The sequence below is a fragment of the Megalobrama amblycephala genome, linkage group LG1 (genome assembly GCF_018812025.1).
Source record: "Megalobrama amblycephala isolate DHTTF-2021 linkage group LG1, ASM1881202v1, whole genome shotgun sequence".
NCBI lineage: Eukaryota > Metazoa > Chordata > Actinopteri > Cypriniformes > Xenocyprididae > Megalobrama > Megalobrama amblycephala.
In genome coordinates, this window is record NC_063044.1 from 41,671,962 (window position 1) to 41,691,902 (window position 19,941).

At 35.2% G+C, this 19,941-nt stretch overlaps 1 protein-coding gene across 1 annotated transcript in view; it reads right to left on the reverse strand.

Moving 5' to 3' along the window:
- Positions 1–599: 599 nt before the first annotated feature.
- Positions 600–19,941, reverse strand: part of hs3st4 (heparan sulfate (glucosamine) 3-O-sulfotransferase 4) — a 137,966-nt gene continuing 118,624 nt past the window's right edge. The window contains exon 2 of the mRNA XM_048193411.1: positions 600–2,163. Coding sequence (XP_048049368.1) covers positions 1,509–2,163 — 655 coding nt within the window. The 3' untranslated portion in view covers positions 600–1,508. The remainder of the gene's footprint in view (positions 2,164–19,941) is intronic.

Consider the following 19,941-nt stretch of genomic DNA (forward strand, 5'->3'; position numbering starts at 1 on the left):
TTTACGAATCGAATCAGTATTCAGTATCAGTTCAGCCGTTTGATAGGAGATCCAAATCACTGATTCGAAACAAAAGATTCGTAAAACTCAGAAGCTTCATGAAGCAGTGTTTTGAAATCGGCCATGCGCGAGATATTGTTGAAAATTCGTTATTTTGTATTTTTGGCGCACAAAAAGTATTCTCGTTGCTTTTTTAATATTAAGATAGAACCACTGAACTCACATGAACTGATTTAAATACGTTTTTAGTAGCTTTATGGATCTTGAGAGGTTCGGTGGCTTTGCTCTCAATAGTAGCCTCACTGAGCCATCGGATTTCATCAAAAATATCTTAATTTATGTTTTGAAGATGAACGAAGGTCTTACGGGTGTGGAACGACATGAGGGTGAGTAATTAATGACATTATTTTCATTTTTGGGTGAACTAACCCTTTAAGCAGCACAACTGTTTTCAACTTTGATAATAATCAGAAATGTTTCTTGAGCATCAGATCAGCATATTAGAATGATTTCTGAAGGATCATGTGACGCTGAAGACTGGAGTAATGATGCTGAAAATTCAGCTTTGATCACAGGAATAAATTACATTTTAAAATATATTAAAATAATAACATTTTCACAATGTTACTGTTTCTACTGTATAATCAAATAAATGCAGCCTTCGTGAGAATAAGACAATTCTTCCCCAAAACAATACAAAGTCTTAACAATCCCAAACTTTTGAATAGCAGAAAAAAGTGAACAATTGATCAAATTGAAGAAACACAGCATATTATGCATTTCTTCAAGCTAATTTATTAAATACACAGTACAGTCCAAAAGCCTGAGATCTAATTAAAAATGGAAATTACCAGTTTTAAGATTTAAAAATTAATTAAAAATTCTGATAATGCATACTATAATATTTACTGTAATATATGATATAATTAAAAATATGCATATAGAAGTATAAGCTTTTGGACCCAACTATATGAATTGTTATTAGCCACAAAATTGTATGCATAAACTTGGGCAGAAAAAGCTGAAACATTCTCATTTGATAGGATTACTGTATTAATAAGATCTGCATTTGATTGTAGTTGTTTTTAGTTTTCAGAATCCACAAAGATCCTTGGTTATCAATTTGTACGGCACTCACTGCTGGTGTGCGAGAGAGAGAGGGAGAGAGATTAAAAAACAAAACCCTCAGGGTGATGGTGGGTAAGGACACTTAACTCATCGCATGCATCATCATAGAAGACATGATTCATAATAGCAACTCTTTCTGAACGAAATGAATAAAATCCTCTTCTCTTGACAAATATAAATATATTTATGTTCGGGATAATATTTACAATAACATTTGCCATCATAAACACCATTGGTATTGGGGGTTGACAGAGCAGATTAGCACTCTTGCTATGGGTACACACACTTTCGCAAAGACGGCAACGATCGATTGATGTGTTGAAGCACGGATCGAGGGGACGGCTATGAGAAGGCTGGTGGTGCGGAGAGCAGCAGGGGTTTCAGTCCCGAGAGCCAGGCGAATTGCCATCCTCCTCCAGTTCCCACTGAAAGTTTTGCCCTGTCATTTGGTAGAACATCATGTTAAAGGGCTTGTAGAATTTGTGCAGTCTGCGAATAACATCGGGGTCTATTTTGGGGTGAGTTCTACCCTTGGACTTGCCAAGGCAACGTGGGGTACTGCTGTCCTCTGGCTTCTTCAAGCATGGAAATCCCTTGGTTTTATTAAAATAGAAATGTTTGTCGGTAACAATGCGCTTGAGTCCCAGGAAATCCTGCACCTTTGCCATCTCGCCGGCCGGATCAACGATAAGCCGCTCTCCGCTGACAAAGTGCATCTGCGAGAGGGGGAAATACTGCATCCAGCTCTCCAGGTGAAGTGCGTAGATCCCTATTCGTAACGCGCTCCACGATGCGTCGATCAGGCCCAGCGTTCGGTTCTTGAACGCCAGCACTTCGAAGGTAGGGATCTCGGGCCTCTTGGAGAGCGTCTGAGTATAGTCCGAAATGGCTCTGGTCACCGGATTGCGGACGACTATGATTAGTTTAATGTCCCTCGCCATCGTGTGGATGCGCTTCGGTGCGCTGTTTGTCACAAAGTAGCTGGGTGTCTTCTCCATTGTGATCTGTCCCTCCAGAGTAGATGGCATCAGCTCCCTACAAACACCAGAAGTGAGACAAGCAAATTAGTGTGAAGCAGTTAACATGCCGCACCGTCTTTATCATTAAACGCAATACCCAAGGACACGGTACGTGCAAAATTGATTCAGCTAGTAAGTGGTAAATTATTTGAAATCACACGTGAAAATAACTGTTATTATCACTGGACATAATGTTGCAAGTAGGAGCGTACAGCTAATTACAGCCACGGAGTAACATACAAGAGATAAAAGACCAAAGATGAAACGTGTACGTGTATGAGCCTGTTCGTTGTTTAATTGACTCCATCTGTGTTACTCCTGGCGCTGTTTTGGAACTTTAATAACAAGTGCACTGCATATCATTAATACTGCTGAGCCTGAGGTATTGTTTTATCATACATTTACACAGAGTGTTACACTCCATCTCAGCAAGCCCAGCAAGGCTTTTTACAACATTCTTTTAATGTTTCATTGTGGTTGCAGTATAACATTCTAGAAATCACACAGAAACAATAAATGTAGGCTAAACAAAATAAAAAAAAAAAATAAATCTTGTGTAAATACAAGACATGTTTTCTTTAACCTCAAAATCTCAACAAGACACACATATATATATATACACAGTCAAACCAAAAATTATTAAGACATTTTTTATATTTTTGATATTTTTTTTACTAGTGGGTGCAGGACACTGTAGTTCATTTATATAAGTGAGGAAAGCAAAATAAAGTAAACTGTGACATTATACCCAAAAAATTGTTCATACAGTGGACTACCATTAAAACTGATAAACATTTGGAACCAAAAATTATTCAGACACTCTGACCTGACCATATTTTGCTTAAGTGTTATGTTTTTTCTGATATCTTTCTGAGTCATATTTAATTACCATTTTTTTTTTTTTTTTACACTATAGTGAATAAACTGTATTAATTAATGAAATGTTCAAGGTGTCTGAATAAACTTTGGTTTGACTGTATAAACAAATTGAGAGCAAACTGCAACATTTCTTGAGCATTTACAGCATTTAGTTACATAATCTGTACATTTGAATGAAAAATTTCAAAATAAAAGCATCATCCCGCAGTTGTTAAATAAGTCATGCTAGCATGTGCTACTGTATGATTGATATTGATTTGAACTGAAATAGATAAGATTAGGCTAATTGGTTCCAGGGCTACAACTCAGGTAGTTGAAGCGACTTAATTTTTCGGAGTAATCAACTTAAAAAATTTGCTTATTCTACAAATTATTAAGTTCCTCTAACTCAGTATAGCTTGTTGAACGTAAATTCACTCAAAGTTGTCAAAACTCAAAAAAAAAAAAAATATTGATGCGAACTGTTGCTTTTTTTTGTTGAGCCAACACATTATCTTTTAGAGTGTAGTAAAATGTCAGTATACCTATTTGTTCTCTTGTAGTATAGTTGCAGTACAAAAAACAAAACAATAAAAAAATAATTATAAACTAGTTGTGTACTCAAAGTGTATACTTTTACACACTAAAAAGTATACTTAAAATATTCTTTAAAAAATATGCTTGAACTTTACTTAAGTATACTTGATTTTTGAAAGGAAATGTGCTAACAACAACATGAAAATGTTGCTGCAACATGTTAAAATGTGTTTTAAAACATTTTCTTCTGCCGTAGTAAGTTTATAAAATAAAATCATTATCACCGCATTTACACTGCTTAAAAAAGCATCCGATGACCTTTTTTCCTCTTCTTGCTCTGCTTTAATGTTCAAATGCCTCACTGGAAAGAAAACATATTAATTATGACATTTTCTGTCAGAAGAGATGTTTGTGCTTTGAGCGATATATCTGAGTGATTACAGTCAGCCGTTTGTCACCGTATGAAGTATTGTGTTCAACTTTTTATCATCAAGATCAAACTGGGAGATGAATCAGTGCAAAAAGAGTCATTCATAAGTGAAGGAAATTAAATAAATATTTATCTCTGTTTTGAGCTTATATTGCAATGTGATCCATGCCTCAGGAGTGCAAAACAAATGAATATTTAGCAAGCTCTCTGCTCTATGATCTATTCATACTGATCTATTCAGTATGATCCCTCATTAAATCTCACAACAAGAATTTGACCTAAATTTATGACTACATAATTAATTTGCCTTCAGTTCTACATAACTGAGACAATATGAGACACATCAGTGCATTCAGAAAACCTTGTAACATATAAATACATATATTTCACTGAATGAATGCTAACAGAATAAAATATAATATTAAAATGTAATTGCGGTGTTAGAGAATCTACTTTAAAACTGTAGCTTGTCAACAACGACTCTTGATAAAGTAATAAAGCTAACTTCATTGAAGCTATTTATGGACAATATATTTATAAGATATAACTATCAGATAACACAGTTTATAAGTGCTAAAAAATCTTTTGGAGATGTATGGTTTTAAATACACACAGTTGGTGGTAATATAATCCTTTCTGTGGCTGCATAGACCCATCCACCCAAGGCCAAATATAAACTTTTGTTGAGCGATTTCGGCTGAATTAAAGCATTCCAGGCTGAGGGTCTTACTTTAGGGCACAGCGGTTAAAAAGCAGGTCTTAAACTTTAGCTGAAGCCTGTCAAAATGTTCTGCAATCTTTATTATGTAACTCTTGACATGTTTGCTTGCTCGTTGTGTTTGACCTTTTCCAGCTTTAACAGGGCGGAAAATAAATAAATAAATCTGAGTCTTTGTTAAACCTGCCAAAAAAAAAAAAAAAAAAAAAAAATCACAACTTAAACATTGTTACACACACTTTCTCAAAACTACAGAAAAAATAAACAAATTTTAAAAACTTATTGTAACTACCTTGAACAACAACACTTGCTTTGTGCAATGACAAATACTTCTAGCGAAATAAAGAATAGGTGTTTTTAAAAAGTTATCTGTAAAGTCTTTTAATTCCACTCCAATTGCCAACTACTGCTCCTTATTATTATCACATTTATTGTAGTCAACAACAACCAAAGCGTAAGATTTCAAGTTATTCATGCTAGCAACATATTATCTGACAGTTAAACAAGTGAGAGATGCTCATTTTCTGCAGCAAAGGGGTGAAAATCGGAGGCATTACTGATGAAAACAGCAATAACCTTTGATAAAGGGAGTTACACTATAGATCATATGAGAGAAGATCAGCTGCTTTGTTACATTCGGTGCAGTGCCCATCTGTAATTCATCATCTTATTTACCCAACATGAAATATTTAAATGGGGTTTAAAGGTTCTGTAAATTAGATTAATTTGCAGTATGTTATGTATGCGCATTTATACAACAATTAGATCACCCATAATCGTATTTTTGACTTCTTGGATAACCATCTGTCAGTGTGCTTGTAGGGGTGGGGGAACTACAAAATACCATTTCAGATATACATTTCTGAAATGGTATTTTGAAATTGTGTTCTTCTTACATTCGTTTTGCAAAACCACCTAAAAGGTGGACAGTGATATCCACAGGCAGCACACATAGACTACTGCACTCATAATAGATTTGATACTGTATGTTGCTGCTTCATATATAATGTACTGAAGCACCTTGTACAGACGTCATTTATTATATGAATGCGAATGGATTGAGGAGTTGAAATATAGGCATTGTCCATCATATCCTATTAAACTGAAGTGTACCTCAGTTCACGGGTAAAATGTTGTCTAAAAACGAACAATGATATTATGTGTGTGTGTGATTTCCTTACAGCTGAAGTGTGCAAGTGTGTATTAAAGGGATAGTTCATCCAAAAATGAAAATTTTCCCATGATTTAATCACCCTCAAGCCATAGGTGTATTTGACTATCTTCTTTCAGACGAACACAATCAGAGATATATTTAAAAATATCCTTAGTCCTCCAAGGTATAATGTGGGGCTGCGTTTTGAAGCCAAAAATAATGCATCCATCCATAAAAAAGTAATCCATACAACTCCAGTGGGTTAATAAAGGCCTTTTGAAGCGATGCATTTTTGTAAGAAAAATATCCGTATTTAAAACTTTATAAATTCAAATAACTAGTTTCCAGCGGATGACCGCACGCATACTGCGCATGTCGATTTGCGGCAAATGACGCGATGTATGACGCAGGACATATGAGTATCGTAAGCTTTAGACGCCTCTCGCGGTTCAAACAAATAGGGCTGTGCAACAAATTTAAGTCAAAAATCAAAATCCTCAAACATTTCTTTTAAAAATCTGTGACCAGTGATTTGTTTTGCTCTATTCTCTGCGCCTCCGTGTTCGTCATTACGTTGTGCGTCAGGTCAAAGGAAAGTCTTCCGCTGCAAATCGACTTTCTGCATACGGTCGTCCGTCGGAAGCTAGTTATTTGAATTTATAAAGTTTTAAATATGGACATTTTTCTTACAAAAATGCATCGCTTCGCTTCAAAATACCTTTATTAACCCTCTGGAGTCGTATGGATTACTTTTTTTATGGATGGATGCATTTTTTTGGCTTCAAAACACAGCCCCCCATTCACAACCATTATAAACCTTGGAGGACTAAAGATATTTTAAATATATTTCTGATTGGGCTTGTCTGAAATATCAGAAAATTAATTAAACCTCATTAAATTTATTTAAAAAATACGTTGGACTAACATAACAGACAATTTAGTTTGACAAATGTAATAAAGTTAAGTAAAACATACTATAGAAAATTAAGTTGGCCTAATGTTGACCCAACTAAACTGATTTAATTTCAATGAAATACATTTCAATTAATTTAAGTAAGGGTAATAAATTATATTTTTCTTTTTTTTTTCCTTTTTTTTTAGTGAATATTGCTGATTGTCTCAATTTCAATCTATATGTAGAGAATGTCTTCTGATGAGACAGCTGTCGCTCTCCAACAAACATGCCAATAGCACGAGCCAATCAATCATTGCATGTTGGACACATTTTAAATGAGCATCTCTCCGGGCCGCATTTGAATTCTCCTTGTGGAACACATCAAATAGAGTACATATATCCTCCATGCACCTCAGCACACGTATACACACACTCACTCACAAGTGCCTCTGTAATTTCATTTCTATAACAGTATTGCACTTCTGATGGGTAATTTCCCAATGGATTATGCTTTTCCCAACATGCTATAGAGCTGTGGCCACTTCTAGAGCAGTAATGGGATATAAAACACATCTGTAGATAGCACAGTGACTAGAAAGAGTATTAGTTTTCATTACATTCCATCAATGTTCTACACTTCCTCAGTGCGGTAATGAATGACTAAAGATTTTTTGCCCTCTCAAGGTCTTCAGGAGTTGGCTATTTAAAGTCCACGATAAAGCATACGGGATGCCCAGGACGGGTATTTGTTTGCTTGCAAGTTGAATTAAATAAAAAAAAATAAAAAAACTTGCTGAGACCAACCAAAATGGGAAAAACCCATAATGAATCACCTTGGATTCACCTATGTAAATCACATCTAAAGTACAGGCGCAACGAGCAGCAGGCCTCGATGTTTAATAACAACACGTCATGCTTCTCTGGACGAAACGTTCCGTCAACAGGACAGATGACTGATGCTCAAGGTAACCTTCCTCATTTAAGACAAGCACATAACCGGCCATTGTCCTCATCAAGCTCGATGCAACTCATTATATGTGTAATTGCAAAAATATGGAGATTACGGAGGCGCGATACCTTCATTTGTGATTGAGGTCGAACTCATTTTGATTGTGAGTGAATCAGTCATGGATGGTATACATTTAAAATGTCAGAGGGAGGGAAAGGTGGAAAAGAAAACAGAATGCTGATAAACAAGCTAATTTTCCTACGTGCCGTGGATGACTCGGCTGGCCTCGCGCTCAGCTGGAACGGCGAAAAAACTGATACAAATGGTTAACAATTGCTTATGCCTGCATGAGGAGTTGCAGCATGACACGGGTCATTCGGGTGGGCAGGTAAATACAGCGCGAGGGGCTGAAAAGGCTTCCCTAGCCATCTGCTGTTTACCTACTCACACAAATCGCATAATATACCAGAGCTATTTATCTATAGGCCTTGCCGTGCTTGCATAACGCTTGGATAAACATGCTTAGGACAACTAGACTTAAACAAGACAAATTCCTTTGTAGCTTCGTGGATCATTTGATGAGGAGTGAATTTTTCTGCTTAATAAACAAAACAAAAGGGGAAAAAAATGCATTACGCATTGATGATTGTGTATGTTTTCATTTTATTATTTATTTACTGATTTTTTTTTACATTTAACAGGCATTCTGCGAATGGCAGCTGAGTACACTTACGAATAAGGACTTGCAGTCTAATGAACATCATTTTTAGGGGAATGTTGCTTTCAGAGCGCACAACTATATTGTCTCTTTGTGCTTTGAAGTTAAAAGCATTCTAATTGGCACTTGCTGTGATCTACAAGACAGAGAAAGATCCTGAGGTATTATTTTACATGGGTATTTCTCAGGTTTATCTCTAAATGCATCTTCTAAGCCACTCTCTGTCTCCAAGGCAGACATGAAAAAATCTGTGTGAACTTATACAGTAAATGCAGAGATGCCTCACCTTTTCTAAGGCATATTGTTCAATTGTTTTATTTATGTTTTTAATCTTCATTTAATGTTAATGTTTGCCACTGAACTGAATTCTGAATAGCTGTTGCTAGAATAGATGCTAAATTAAAGTTTGGATTGCAATAACTTAAATAATTGCTATGCAAAGAAATATAAAAAATCCAACTTTTGTAACTAAACATCAATAATTACATTAATTTTGAATAATTATGCCTATTTATCTCTTCAGTAAATAATATCAAAATGAATTAGTATCATAATTAATTTTTATTTTATAGAAATAAATTATAAATTGAACCAGAAGACTACATAATATATTGAGTAAATTAGAGCATTTCTGTCATTACACCTCTCTGAGTGTTTGGTATGGTATATGGGTCAATGAAGTGACGGGTCTTTTTTTTTTTTTTTTTTGTCCAAAGGTCTTAATAATAATAAAAAAACAAAGATATAACATCCAAAGTATGTAAGGGAGTTCAACTAGATCACTTTTAATGAATCCAAAAGGTTTTAATTATATTTTGCTACATATAAATGTATTTTTAAAGATTTTGAAGTGTCAAAAGGTCATTCGGTTTAACCGTCCAAAGGCCAATACAGCCATTTAATTTGTGATTAAAATATCTTAAAATGTAATAAATGTATATATTTTTAATTCTGGCATGATTTTATATTATCATATATCAACATATTGCAAAATGGTACTAAAATTATGTGTAGAAGTAACTAATATAAAGGGACCATTTTGGATCAAGTCATGCATTCAATATCATGTGACAGGATGTGACATCATTCAGACACCTGCAAATGATCACATGGTCGTGAACCAAAGTAACTAACTCTCTTTTAACTATTTGAAAAATTCATGTTTTCAGGTCATTCGGTATAACCGCTATAAAACATGGAAAATGTTGTAACATTTTAAAAACTTTTACTAAATATAAAATGTTTGATTGTCCTTTTGTTAGCATTGTTTAAAAATATCTTCATTCGGTATAACCCTGACAGCAACATAGTGTCGGCCCACATCTGGTCCGTGTGTAATCCACATTTACCTGATGTGGGCCGGATCTGGGCCACACTATGTTGTTGTCTGGGAAGTGTCATTCGGTAAAACCAAAATTTTGGTTAAACCGAATGACTTTTTTGGTGACAAATTTTGTCCATCTTGTAAAAAATGACAAAAGCATTGCTAATTGATTATAAAAAACACATCTCATTGTTAACACTTAATAAAACCTTATTTGTCAATGACCCATATGACAATGTTGATATGTTTGGTCTTGGTTGAATAAATCTGCTACGCTGCTGCTGTTGGCTATTGCTGCTGCTGCTTCTGCTGCAGACTTGCTACTGCCAGTACATACATGACATGCTGCTGTGAGGAAATAAGACATGCTGCTGCTGTACAATATAGCGTACATGAATTACCCGTAGCAGATCTATACAGGTGGAGCTGGGGAAGGTGGAGGGTTTTTGAAAGTGCGCCGCAACTGCTACAGCAAATGCTGACCAAGTATTTGAAGGTTGAGCAGCGAACTCATTGCCTACTGATACAGCAGGAACCAATCAGCAGTGCCCTATAGAGAATGATGTGATTGTAAGCAAACTGAGTTAAGGACCTATCAGCCTGCGCCATCTAGAGTTTCATAACAGAACTTTGTATTCCAGGGCAATAGTCATAGACCGTCTTCTACAATGGTCCATAAATGAAAGTTAATTTATTAAATATAATAAAATATATTTATATTATATATGCATTTCTATAAATATAATTTCAAACACAGATTACTAATATCCACTGCTAAAGGTTTTTTAAACGCAACATTTACTGTGTCTATGATAGTATATTAATAGGTATTTCATACAAAAATGGCATTCTCAGCAGCATGAGTTGCCTCCTCAGACTGAGATAAATCTGCATTGTGTGCGCCCTTTATAACTCTGAATAGTTCCACACACAATGTTTCCCACAACAGCTCTGCATGTACCTCAGTTGTTTATCAAGGGGATGTAATGGCAGACTTGCCTGTTTGTTTCTGGAAAAAATGATAAGGGAGGGGCCCATGGCAGAGATTCAAGAAGAAGTCAATAACAAGAGCAAGACTTTCCTAAAAATGAGTCAGTGAGTGCAATGATGAACTGCTCCAAGACATAAAACATCCAAGCAATATGAGCATATATAGCATATATTCACAATATATATGTGAGTCAATCAAGTGATGAAGGTAAAATGTGTAATTTCTGCATCAACTGACAAATTTCTCTGATCTTCTTCTGGTAAGGTAAACAGTTAGCTCCGCCTCAAACTTATGCCATTGGTTGAATCAGAGTTATCATGCTGGGATGCTCAAACAAACAGAGCAATATTTTGATAGCACCAAAGAGACACAGTGTTTACGCTTTTGGTGGAATCAACCTTTGAATGGTGTATTTATTGTCATCTCTGCATATTAGTCTGAGACAATATAAAGTATTTTAACACCTTAAGCCTGAAGTGTACCGCCGGCGGTACACTACCCCCCGTGAAAAAAATCATAATCAAATTACTAAGCAACCACTGACAGGAATAACATATGTATCATTTAAAGCTTAGAAACTCAGCTTTTTTCAACCATTTTGTTCAACTCCAAATGAGTGCTGATCATCCAGCTAAACCGGAGTGTACCGCCCGTGAGCGATACCTAGCTACATAAAAAAATAAAATAATAATAATAATCATATTTTTCAGAACTACTGCCTTGATCAACACAAAATAGGTGTCATTTGAAAGCTTAAGAGCCAATTTGATTAACTCCTAAGCAGTGCTAAGTTATTGGCTGAAAAATGAAAAACATCATACAGCTCAGATTATCGTGTGTTATATGTCATTTGAAAGGTCTCATGGAGTAAAATTCAACAAGCATACCTGTTTTGGACTTTGACTAAACTTGTGTGAGTTTTTGTACGTGAAGCCCCGCAAGACCCATATGTAAATAATATAGAGATGCAGCATTTACAGTATGTCACATTTTTGCTTGTAACTTCATGAAACATGCTCCGACATAATTATTTACAGCACATTCTCATGAGTCCAAATTCTTCCAACATAATCCAGTAAATAAATCATGAGACAACACATAAAACCCCACAGGTGCACAGACGCTAACTACACTCTAAAAAATGCTGGGTTAAAAACAACCCAAGTTGGGTTGAAAATGGACAAACCCAGCAATTGGGTTGTTTTAACCCAGCGGTTGGGTTAAATGTTTGCCCAACGTGTTGGGTAGTTTTTATTTAACTCAACTGTTGTATAAAAATTACTGTATTGCTTGCTTAAAATGAACCCAAAATATGCTGGAAATTAACATGTATTAATATGTTTAATAAATGAGCATTTATTAATAAGATAATGAATAATAAACAATAAACATTTATTAAATTGCTTATTAATAAATGTACACCTTTTGATTATTATTGTTGCCTCTAGTAATTATGTGTCTGATTTTTAATTTCTCACCTATTTTGGATTCATTTTAAGCTAGCCATATAGTCATTTTTAATCAGTAGTTGGGTTAAATAAAACTACCCAGCAGGTTGGGCAAACATTTAACCCAACCACTGGGTTAAAACAACCCAATTGCTGGGTTTGTCCATTTTCAACCCAACTTGGGTTGTTTTTAACCAAACATTTTTTAGAGTGTAAAAACAGATGTAGCTTTCATGTGGCATTTTCGCTTATAACTTCAAGAAACAAGCATAGATCATAGAAAATGGCACATCATTACTTACAGTGGATGCTCCTGTTTGAAATGAGTCCAGAATCAACATAATCACTTGCGTCGATCACAAGATATTCCTTGTGAAGGGATGATTTTAAAAATGCCCATTGGGGATGTCAAGGGCTAAACAAAAAGGCTACCTTTGTTCCAAATGCTGTAACTTTTGATTACTTTATGCTATCACCACAATTTGAATCAGATGCAGCTCACATAGGGTTGCCACCTTCAATACAGAAAAATAAGGGACGCCAGCCGCAGTGGGGGCCACACCCCTCGGGGCCACGATGACCACAGTCCCGATGGCGTGCCAGTGGTGGTATATCATAACTTAAAACATATTTTCATAAAAATATTAAGATTGATACCAATGGACATTATAATAAGATATCTGCTATTGAAATCAGTGTGAACAGATGCACTCAATCTCTCACTATCACAACTCAAGTGGTCATATTGAATACACAGCTATGACAATAATAAACATAGGCCAACAAAGTGTGACTGAGACCACAAAAAATAAGCTTTTGGAGGAACTTGTGAGATGTGAACCATATTTTATTAACTTATTAAATTAACAGATCCATAACTTAGTAATTATAAATTAAACAAATTGTAAATTGTCATTTGTTGTGAACAAAGATTTTGGCTAAAATATTTGTCATTGTTTTCAGTAACACCATCCAAACAGTGAAACCACACCTAAATAACTGGAAATGACATAATATCTACAAACATTTCTTATTTAAGTAAAACACTTAACAACATTTTTATTATTGGTAAGTAAATATATTTATGTATTTATTTCTTCCATTTTTATATAGTCTATTGTTATTGAATGATGCAATTATTTAAATTGGTTAAGCATAACAAATAGTTGTTTATTTTATTCACATAGGTACTATATTTTGATTAAATATGTATTAAATATATATCTCTTATCTCTTATTAAAGTACTGCTTATGTATCTGACTGTACAACTTAACCTTAATAAACCAATCCTACCATAACATGATTAATGTACATTATTAACATTATTTCTTAATAGGCAGCATATGAAATCTAACGTTATCAATCAAAAACTTGAGGTGATAAAAAAAACAAAAACATTACACTATCTGCCTCAGGAGAGAACCGGCGAGGCGGCGTCCCGCCCTCCTCTGACTCTGATTGGCCGTGATTCACGGCCCGTGAACCTGAAACAAACCAATCAAACCATGATGGCAGCGAGTATTACCCAATCAGGGGCAGAATAGGACGTGTCTTCACACAATGCGGGTGGGGTGATTTGCATGGGATGCTGCATAATATGGACCTATGTAAAATACGGGACAAATCGTGTCCAGTATTGATTTGATACGGGACGCGTCATTTTGGCTGTGAATACGGGACGATTCCGTATTTCACGGGACGGGTGGCAACCCTAAGCTCACATATAGAGGAACATCACCAAAAAAATTATTATTTCTTTCATTAGATATTGCATGTCAAATTAAAAAGAATATGTAAAATTTCCCTTGAACACATTTTTTTTTTTTTTTTTTGCCTTTTATTAGCAGTTTCTCTGCATGAGAATATCCAAATTTATTTATTTATTTATTTAATTATTTTAATTTAATTTAATTTAATTTTATTTAATTTTATTTTATTTAATTTTATTTTATTTAAAAAATTAAAACGTTTTCTTTCAAACAATACCAACATTTTGACTCTCCTTGCTATAGTTTTTTTTTATTATTTATTTATTTTTTTTTTTTTTTAAGTCTTTACTTTTTTTGTATGTCTTTTGTATGTGTACAACTCTGAAAATGCCTTCAATGCCTTCAGGGCTTAAGTTATAATTATAGCTATATAAGCTTAATTATACACTTCTGCTTTAAAGGGTTAGTTCACCCAAAGCTGAAAATTCTGTCATCATTTACTCACCCTCATGTCATTTCCTTCTGTGGAAAACAAAAGAACATATAATGAAAAATGTCTCTTGTTGTTAATGTTGTTTTGGACCCAGCAGACATTCACTGAATAGATGAAAACAGGTGATTCTTCAAAACATCTAATCTTGTGTGCCACAGAAGAAAAGAAAGTCATACACATTTGGAATGACATGAGGGTGAATAAATGCTGTCAGAATCTTCATCTAAAACATATACTTATACATATTTACATATGTTTGCATAGACACTAAAATGTACAATACTAAAGTATTGATACCATCTAAAACGTAACACATATGAACATATGTACAAATGTTCACAAATCCTTATTTAATCGATGAGTTTTTAATATACAGTAGTTTTTTGTTGTTGTTGCTACATTTGCAATACATTTTTGTAACTGCAGTTAGGGTTAGGATTATTATGTTTTTTTTCTCTCTCTCTTTTTTTTTTTTTTTTTAAGAAATGATTAGGGTTATGTTTAGAGATAGGTATGAGATTATGTTTTTGTACCTGTAAATATTACATACAAATACCTATCTAAACAATGAGACCAGGCTGAACATCAAGTGCGCCGAAATCACAAACATTTAACAGACAACCGCAAAAGGCAGTGCAGCCGAACTTCAGCACGCAATCTCACTACAAGTGCTCAAACACATCTAGATTTTTGGTATGATATGAAGAGGGCCAAAACACACAGGGAATTGTTTTTCTTTTCTTATGGGGTGAAAAGCAAGGCTTTCTGAGAACAATGCCAAGAGACTTGACAGGATGAAACACCTACGACAGTTCCCCAGACAGTCGAGCCTCTGTTTCCTTTGCGCTCTCACCCGCCTGACTGATGTTGTGCTAAGAGAGCTGTAGAACAGTCAGTTTATAAGTTGCATGGAGAGAGGTGCGAGTAATTAAGACAACAACACATTCTCCTCACTGCAAGTAAAGCCCTTTCCGCTTCCCAGAGAACTGTTCACTTCAATGAAACCGTTTAGGAGAGAACTGACAGCTGGTCTTGATCAAAAAACCTTTTCTGTTCTCTCCTCCTGCGATCCCCAGAAGGCCATTCTATGTCCAACAGCGAGGCAGCACAGTGCATCGCTACCCATCCTGCCAGCCTGCTGCACGTAGATCTAAAGCTATGTTTATGAGCCTCTCGGACATGCTGAGCGTGATGAAATGAACCAGAGGAGAAGCTTTATGGATCTTTGGAATATCACCATAAAGCAGATAATTGCTCCATGAAACCAGCCTGTATATCACCCTGTAAATTAGCTTGTTTTCCCTCGCAACATCATTTTAATGAGAAATTGCAGAGGAAGGAGCCACACCTCCGAGCGTCAGGCTCTATTTATGAATTCGGTCCTGAGGGGAGAGCAGAAGCGAATTTTGTTTTCCCATTTTATCACTCACAAGGCATGGATGGCTCGAGAAACCTGCCATTCACTAGAATATGTATGCAGCTACTTTCAGAACTTGTGTTGTTTACGTTCCTTTTGATGGGGTGAGAAGAGCGCTTCGGGCTACGCGCATACAATTTCCTCTCAATAGACCTAAATATCTTGTGATTGGTGAGGCAATTACAAAAACAAGTAGATGCAACATTTGACTCCCTGCTATAGAGCACTGGTGACTACACAAGCACACTGATCTGTCATTTAATATTTTACCAAGATGCAATTGAAAAACATTATTGCCATTTGAAAAAAAAAAGCAAGGTAGAAGTCACACCTGGGTACAACAGAGGCAAAGGCTATAATTTCTATCCAGAAAATCTAGCTGATATGGTTCAGTTAAGCAGAACTGATTAATATGACAGATTGGATGTGATAGATTTTATTGCCAAAAAGAAACAGCGATGAGCACTCATCCAGGTACTGAGAGAGATTGCACTGCTGCCCATGAATGATAACACCACAGCTTTCCTACTCTGCATGAGTGACAGGAGTTACAGGCATCCATTAGTGATAGGATAACCGTGTAGACCCACACATTAAAATCAGACTTTTCCATATGGCTCCCATTCCATGATAACAGACCGACATCAGAGAATAAATGCACCATGAATCAACCGTGCCATTTCTTCCACTTGTCCATACAAGTAATACATCATGATCCAATGTGTAGGAGACATATTTAACAATTAGAGCTGCCAATTGATTGAAGATTTCAATCAAATTAATTGCATGATATGCCAATTAATTCATTGAATTGACGACAATGTATCTCATATATCAGCATTTGCTGAGAAAAGGTTCCCAAATTCACTTCATTTTGCAACTGAGTCTGTCAGAGGTAGACTCTCACATAGAATGTTTTCTTGGTTTTATTACGTTTTCAAATGTATTTATATAAACATCTGCCAAGAGTCCAATTTTTCTTGCCATTTTTTATTATTATTATTTAAATTTACGCACAGGTTAGGGGCTTGATGGTTTTACTACAGTACGACCTCTCAGTCACATTTCTTGGGAATATCCCGGACGAGCCCCCAACTTTTATTGCACTACTGTTTTGGCATCAGTAAGATTCTTTTATTCAACAAGGATGCATTTTATTGATCAAAAGTGACAAAAACTTGTATAATGTTACAAAAGATTTCAAATAAATGCTGTTCTTTTAAACTTTCTATTCATCAAAGAATCCTGAAAAATAAGTATTACAGTTCCCACAAAAATATTAAGCAGCACAACTGTTTTCAACATTGATAATAATAATAAATGTTTCTTGAGCATCAGATCAGCATATCAGAATGATTTCTGAAGGATCATGTGACACTGACGACTGGAGTAATGATGCTGAAAATTCAGCTTTGACATCACAGGAATAAATTACATTTTAAAATATATTCAAATATTATACAAAACAGCTATTTTACATGTTAACAATATTTCATAATATTATTGTTTTCACTGTATTTTTCATCAAATAAATTATTTTGATAATTTATTGCATTTTTTGTTAATAATTAACATTAAATGCATGCTTTAAAATGACAAAAAACACGAAAGAAAGAAAGAAAGAAAGAAAGAAAGAAAGAAAGAAAGAAAGAAAGAAAGAAAGAAAGAAAGCCTGTGGCGTAGCAGTAATCCACACTGGAGCTCTCACTGGGGCACAGGTTCAAGTTTGACCTGTTTTCCTTTCCCCTTTCTCTCTTCCCAATAATGTCCTTCTTTCTGTCTATACTGTATTATTTAATAAAAGGCAAAAAGCCCATAAATAAAAAAGGAGGACACAGTCTGCCTCTACGAACAAAATAAGACCTAAGTAGACTGTCTTATGCCGTTGTTTGTCTGATGTGCTGAAGTCCTCTGAAGCACAACAGTACTTTTAGAGTGCTGTTAGTCTGCAGGCACTCCATTGAGTCTGATATTTGCTTGAGTCAGCATCACAGGACCCCATTTGTCCAGTGCACTTACTTATAATAGCTTTGTGCAAAGCAGCATTTGGGAGCAGCTATGGCTCCACTCATTCCACGAATGACACTTCACTGCTCTAACATCACATACTACGGAACATTTCTCTCTTGATACAGTCAAAACATGATGTATTTTCTCAATTTCCCTGCTCGGACTCACTAGACTGGGAGAAAATCTTTGAGAAAATCTAGGATTCATATATTCACTAACAATGAGCATTGGGTGAGCCATTCAGACATCACTAGCAGTCATTATTGGAATAATATCAACGTTTCCTTCTGCTCTTTGGTGATAGTGTGATTTGCAGCATGAAAGTGAACTCTTGACCATATTTAAATTAAAATATCTTACCACTTCTCTCTCTCTCTCACTCTCTTTTGAACCAGTTTTGCTAAATCCTTTAAATATATCTAAGATTCAATTTATTTCTCGACCTGTGTGAAAGGCTCAGGCCGGCAGCAGCCTCTTGAACGAGTAGCTGTTCACAGATTCCAGGTTCTCCGTATCTCTTTGAGATATGGAGAACCTGGAAGGTTTTTATTTATTTATTTTTATTTAAGAACAGACATACTAAAGCATATCAAAGCATATCAAAGCAATTGATTTGTATCCAGATCTACAGTCTATTTTTTAACACTTGGACTGAATTCTTTTATTTTCTTTTTTTATGTTTAGAAGACTTTAACTGGAATGTGGTAAAAACCATGTGTACCTCCTGTTTATTGATTACTCTTAGTCAAAAATAATTACCCAGAATGCATCTCACCTCTACAAAATCCATAAACCAGCAAATGAGTAAAGATTTGTTTCTGAAAGTTTGTTTTTACCCTTTAATGTGTATTGCGCCCTAGATGCTCAACGTGATTTTGCCAAGACAACAACATTCCAGTACGAAAACATAGTCCTAACCATATCCCTACTCCCAAACCTAACCCTACCCATAACTTATCCCTAAAATAAGAAGGAAATGATAAGTGAATGACATTGATGTAGAAACATTAACCCTGGTTGTAAGCCTAAACTTAATTGTGTTTGTCTGAAAGAAGATAGTACACCTAGATATACACCTAGGACGGCTTGAGGGTGAGTAAATTAAGCAATTTTCATTTTTGGGTGAACTATCCCTTTAAGCTAAAATGTGATCTTATTTCAAGTTGACACATACATTTTAAATGTTTTAAATTGAATACCTTATTTAATGGCTAAAGCAATGGTATTTTTGCACATTATACTTTTTTACATTTTAGCTGTTCCTTGAATTGGTTTAATGTTTAGATTTTGCTGAAAAGCCTAAAATAGTCTCTTTATTCAGCTTCTATTGTGGCAACTTAACCCACATATAGAGTGACATTAGAAATGACAGTGTGCATTTAATGAACCGTGATCTTTTCTGCTGCGCAAAAACAGTATATTCAATCTGTTTTTTTTTTTTGTTTTTTTTGCAGCCAAGACTTTAAGATATGTACCTAAACAAAAATTACTTTCAAAGATGAACTTATTGAGAAATATTCACTTGAATAAAAAGTTTGACAACTCTTGCTCTTGTTCTCGTTTGGCTTGTTTCCATAATCACCGCTCAAGGGTGAATGCCACTCAGTTTGCACACCTCAGTCCTGAAAGTATTAGTTTTTTTTTCTTTCTTTCTTTTTTTCTTTGTATCACTGACAATGGTAAAGGCAAAGCTTCAGATTTAGGAAATTAGGCCAACCAAAACTGAGCAAAGCACACTTTTACATAAAGTTAACTGCTAAATTGAGTTATAATTGACTCAAAGACAGCCTTCAGTATTCTAAATCACAAGAGTAGAGTGAAGTGTTAATATAATCCTATAACAGCAACCTCTGAGAGCGACACAAAGGAGAACGGAACTAAGACAGAAAAAATGTTCTTGGACTTCACTAATCCATCAAAGCACAGTGTACATTTTCAAAGCTCTGATACTCAATGCATTGACCTTTTATATACTTTAAGGGCGAAAAATATTAGAGCGTTGAGAATGGAACAGAAGCACCAATGCTTACAGCTAATGTGCATGCAGTGTTGTCATTCAACTTTTAAATGTCACCGTCTCTCTTTATCTTGCGTGTACCGCAACTTCAAGAGGACATCTTCACTGTATAGTTTAACCAAGACA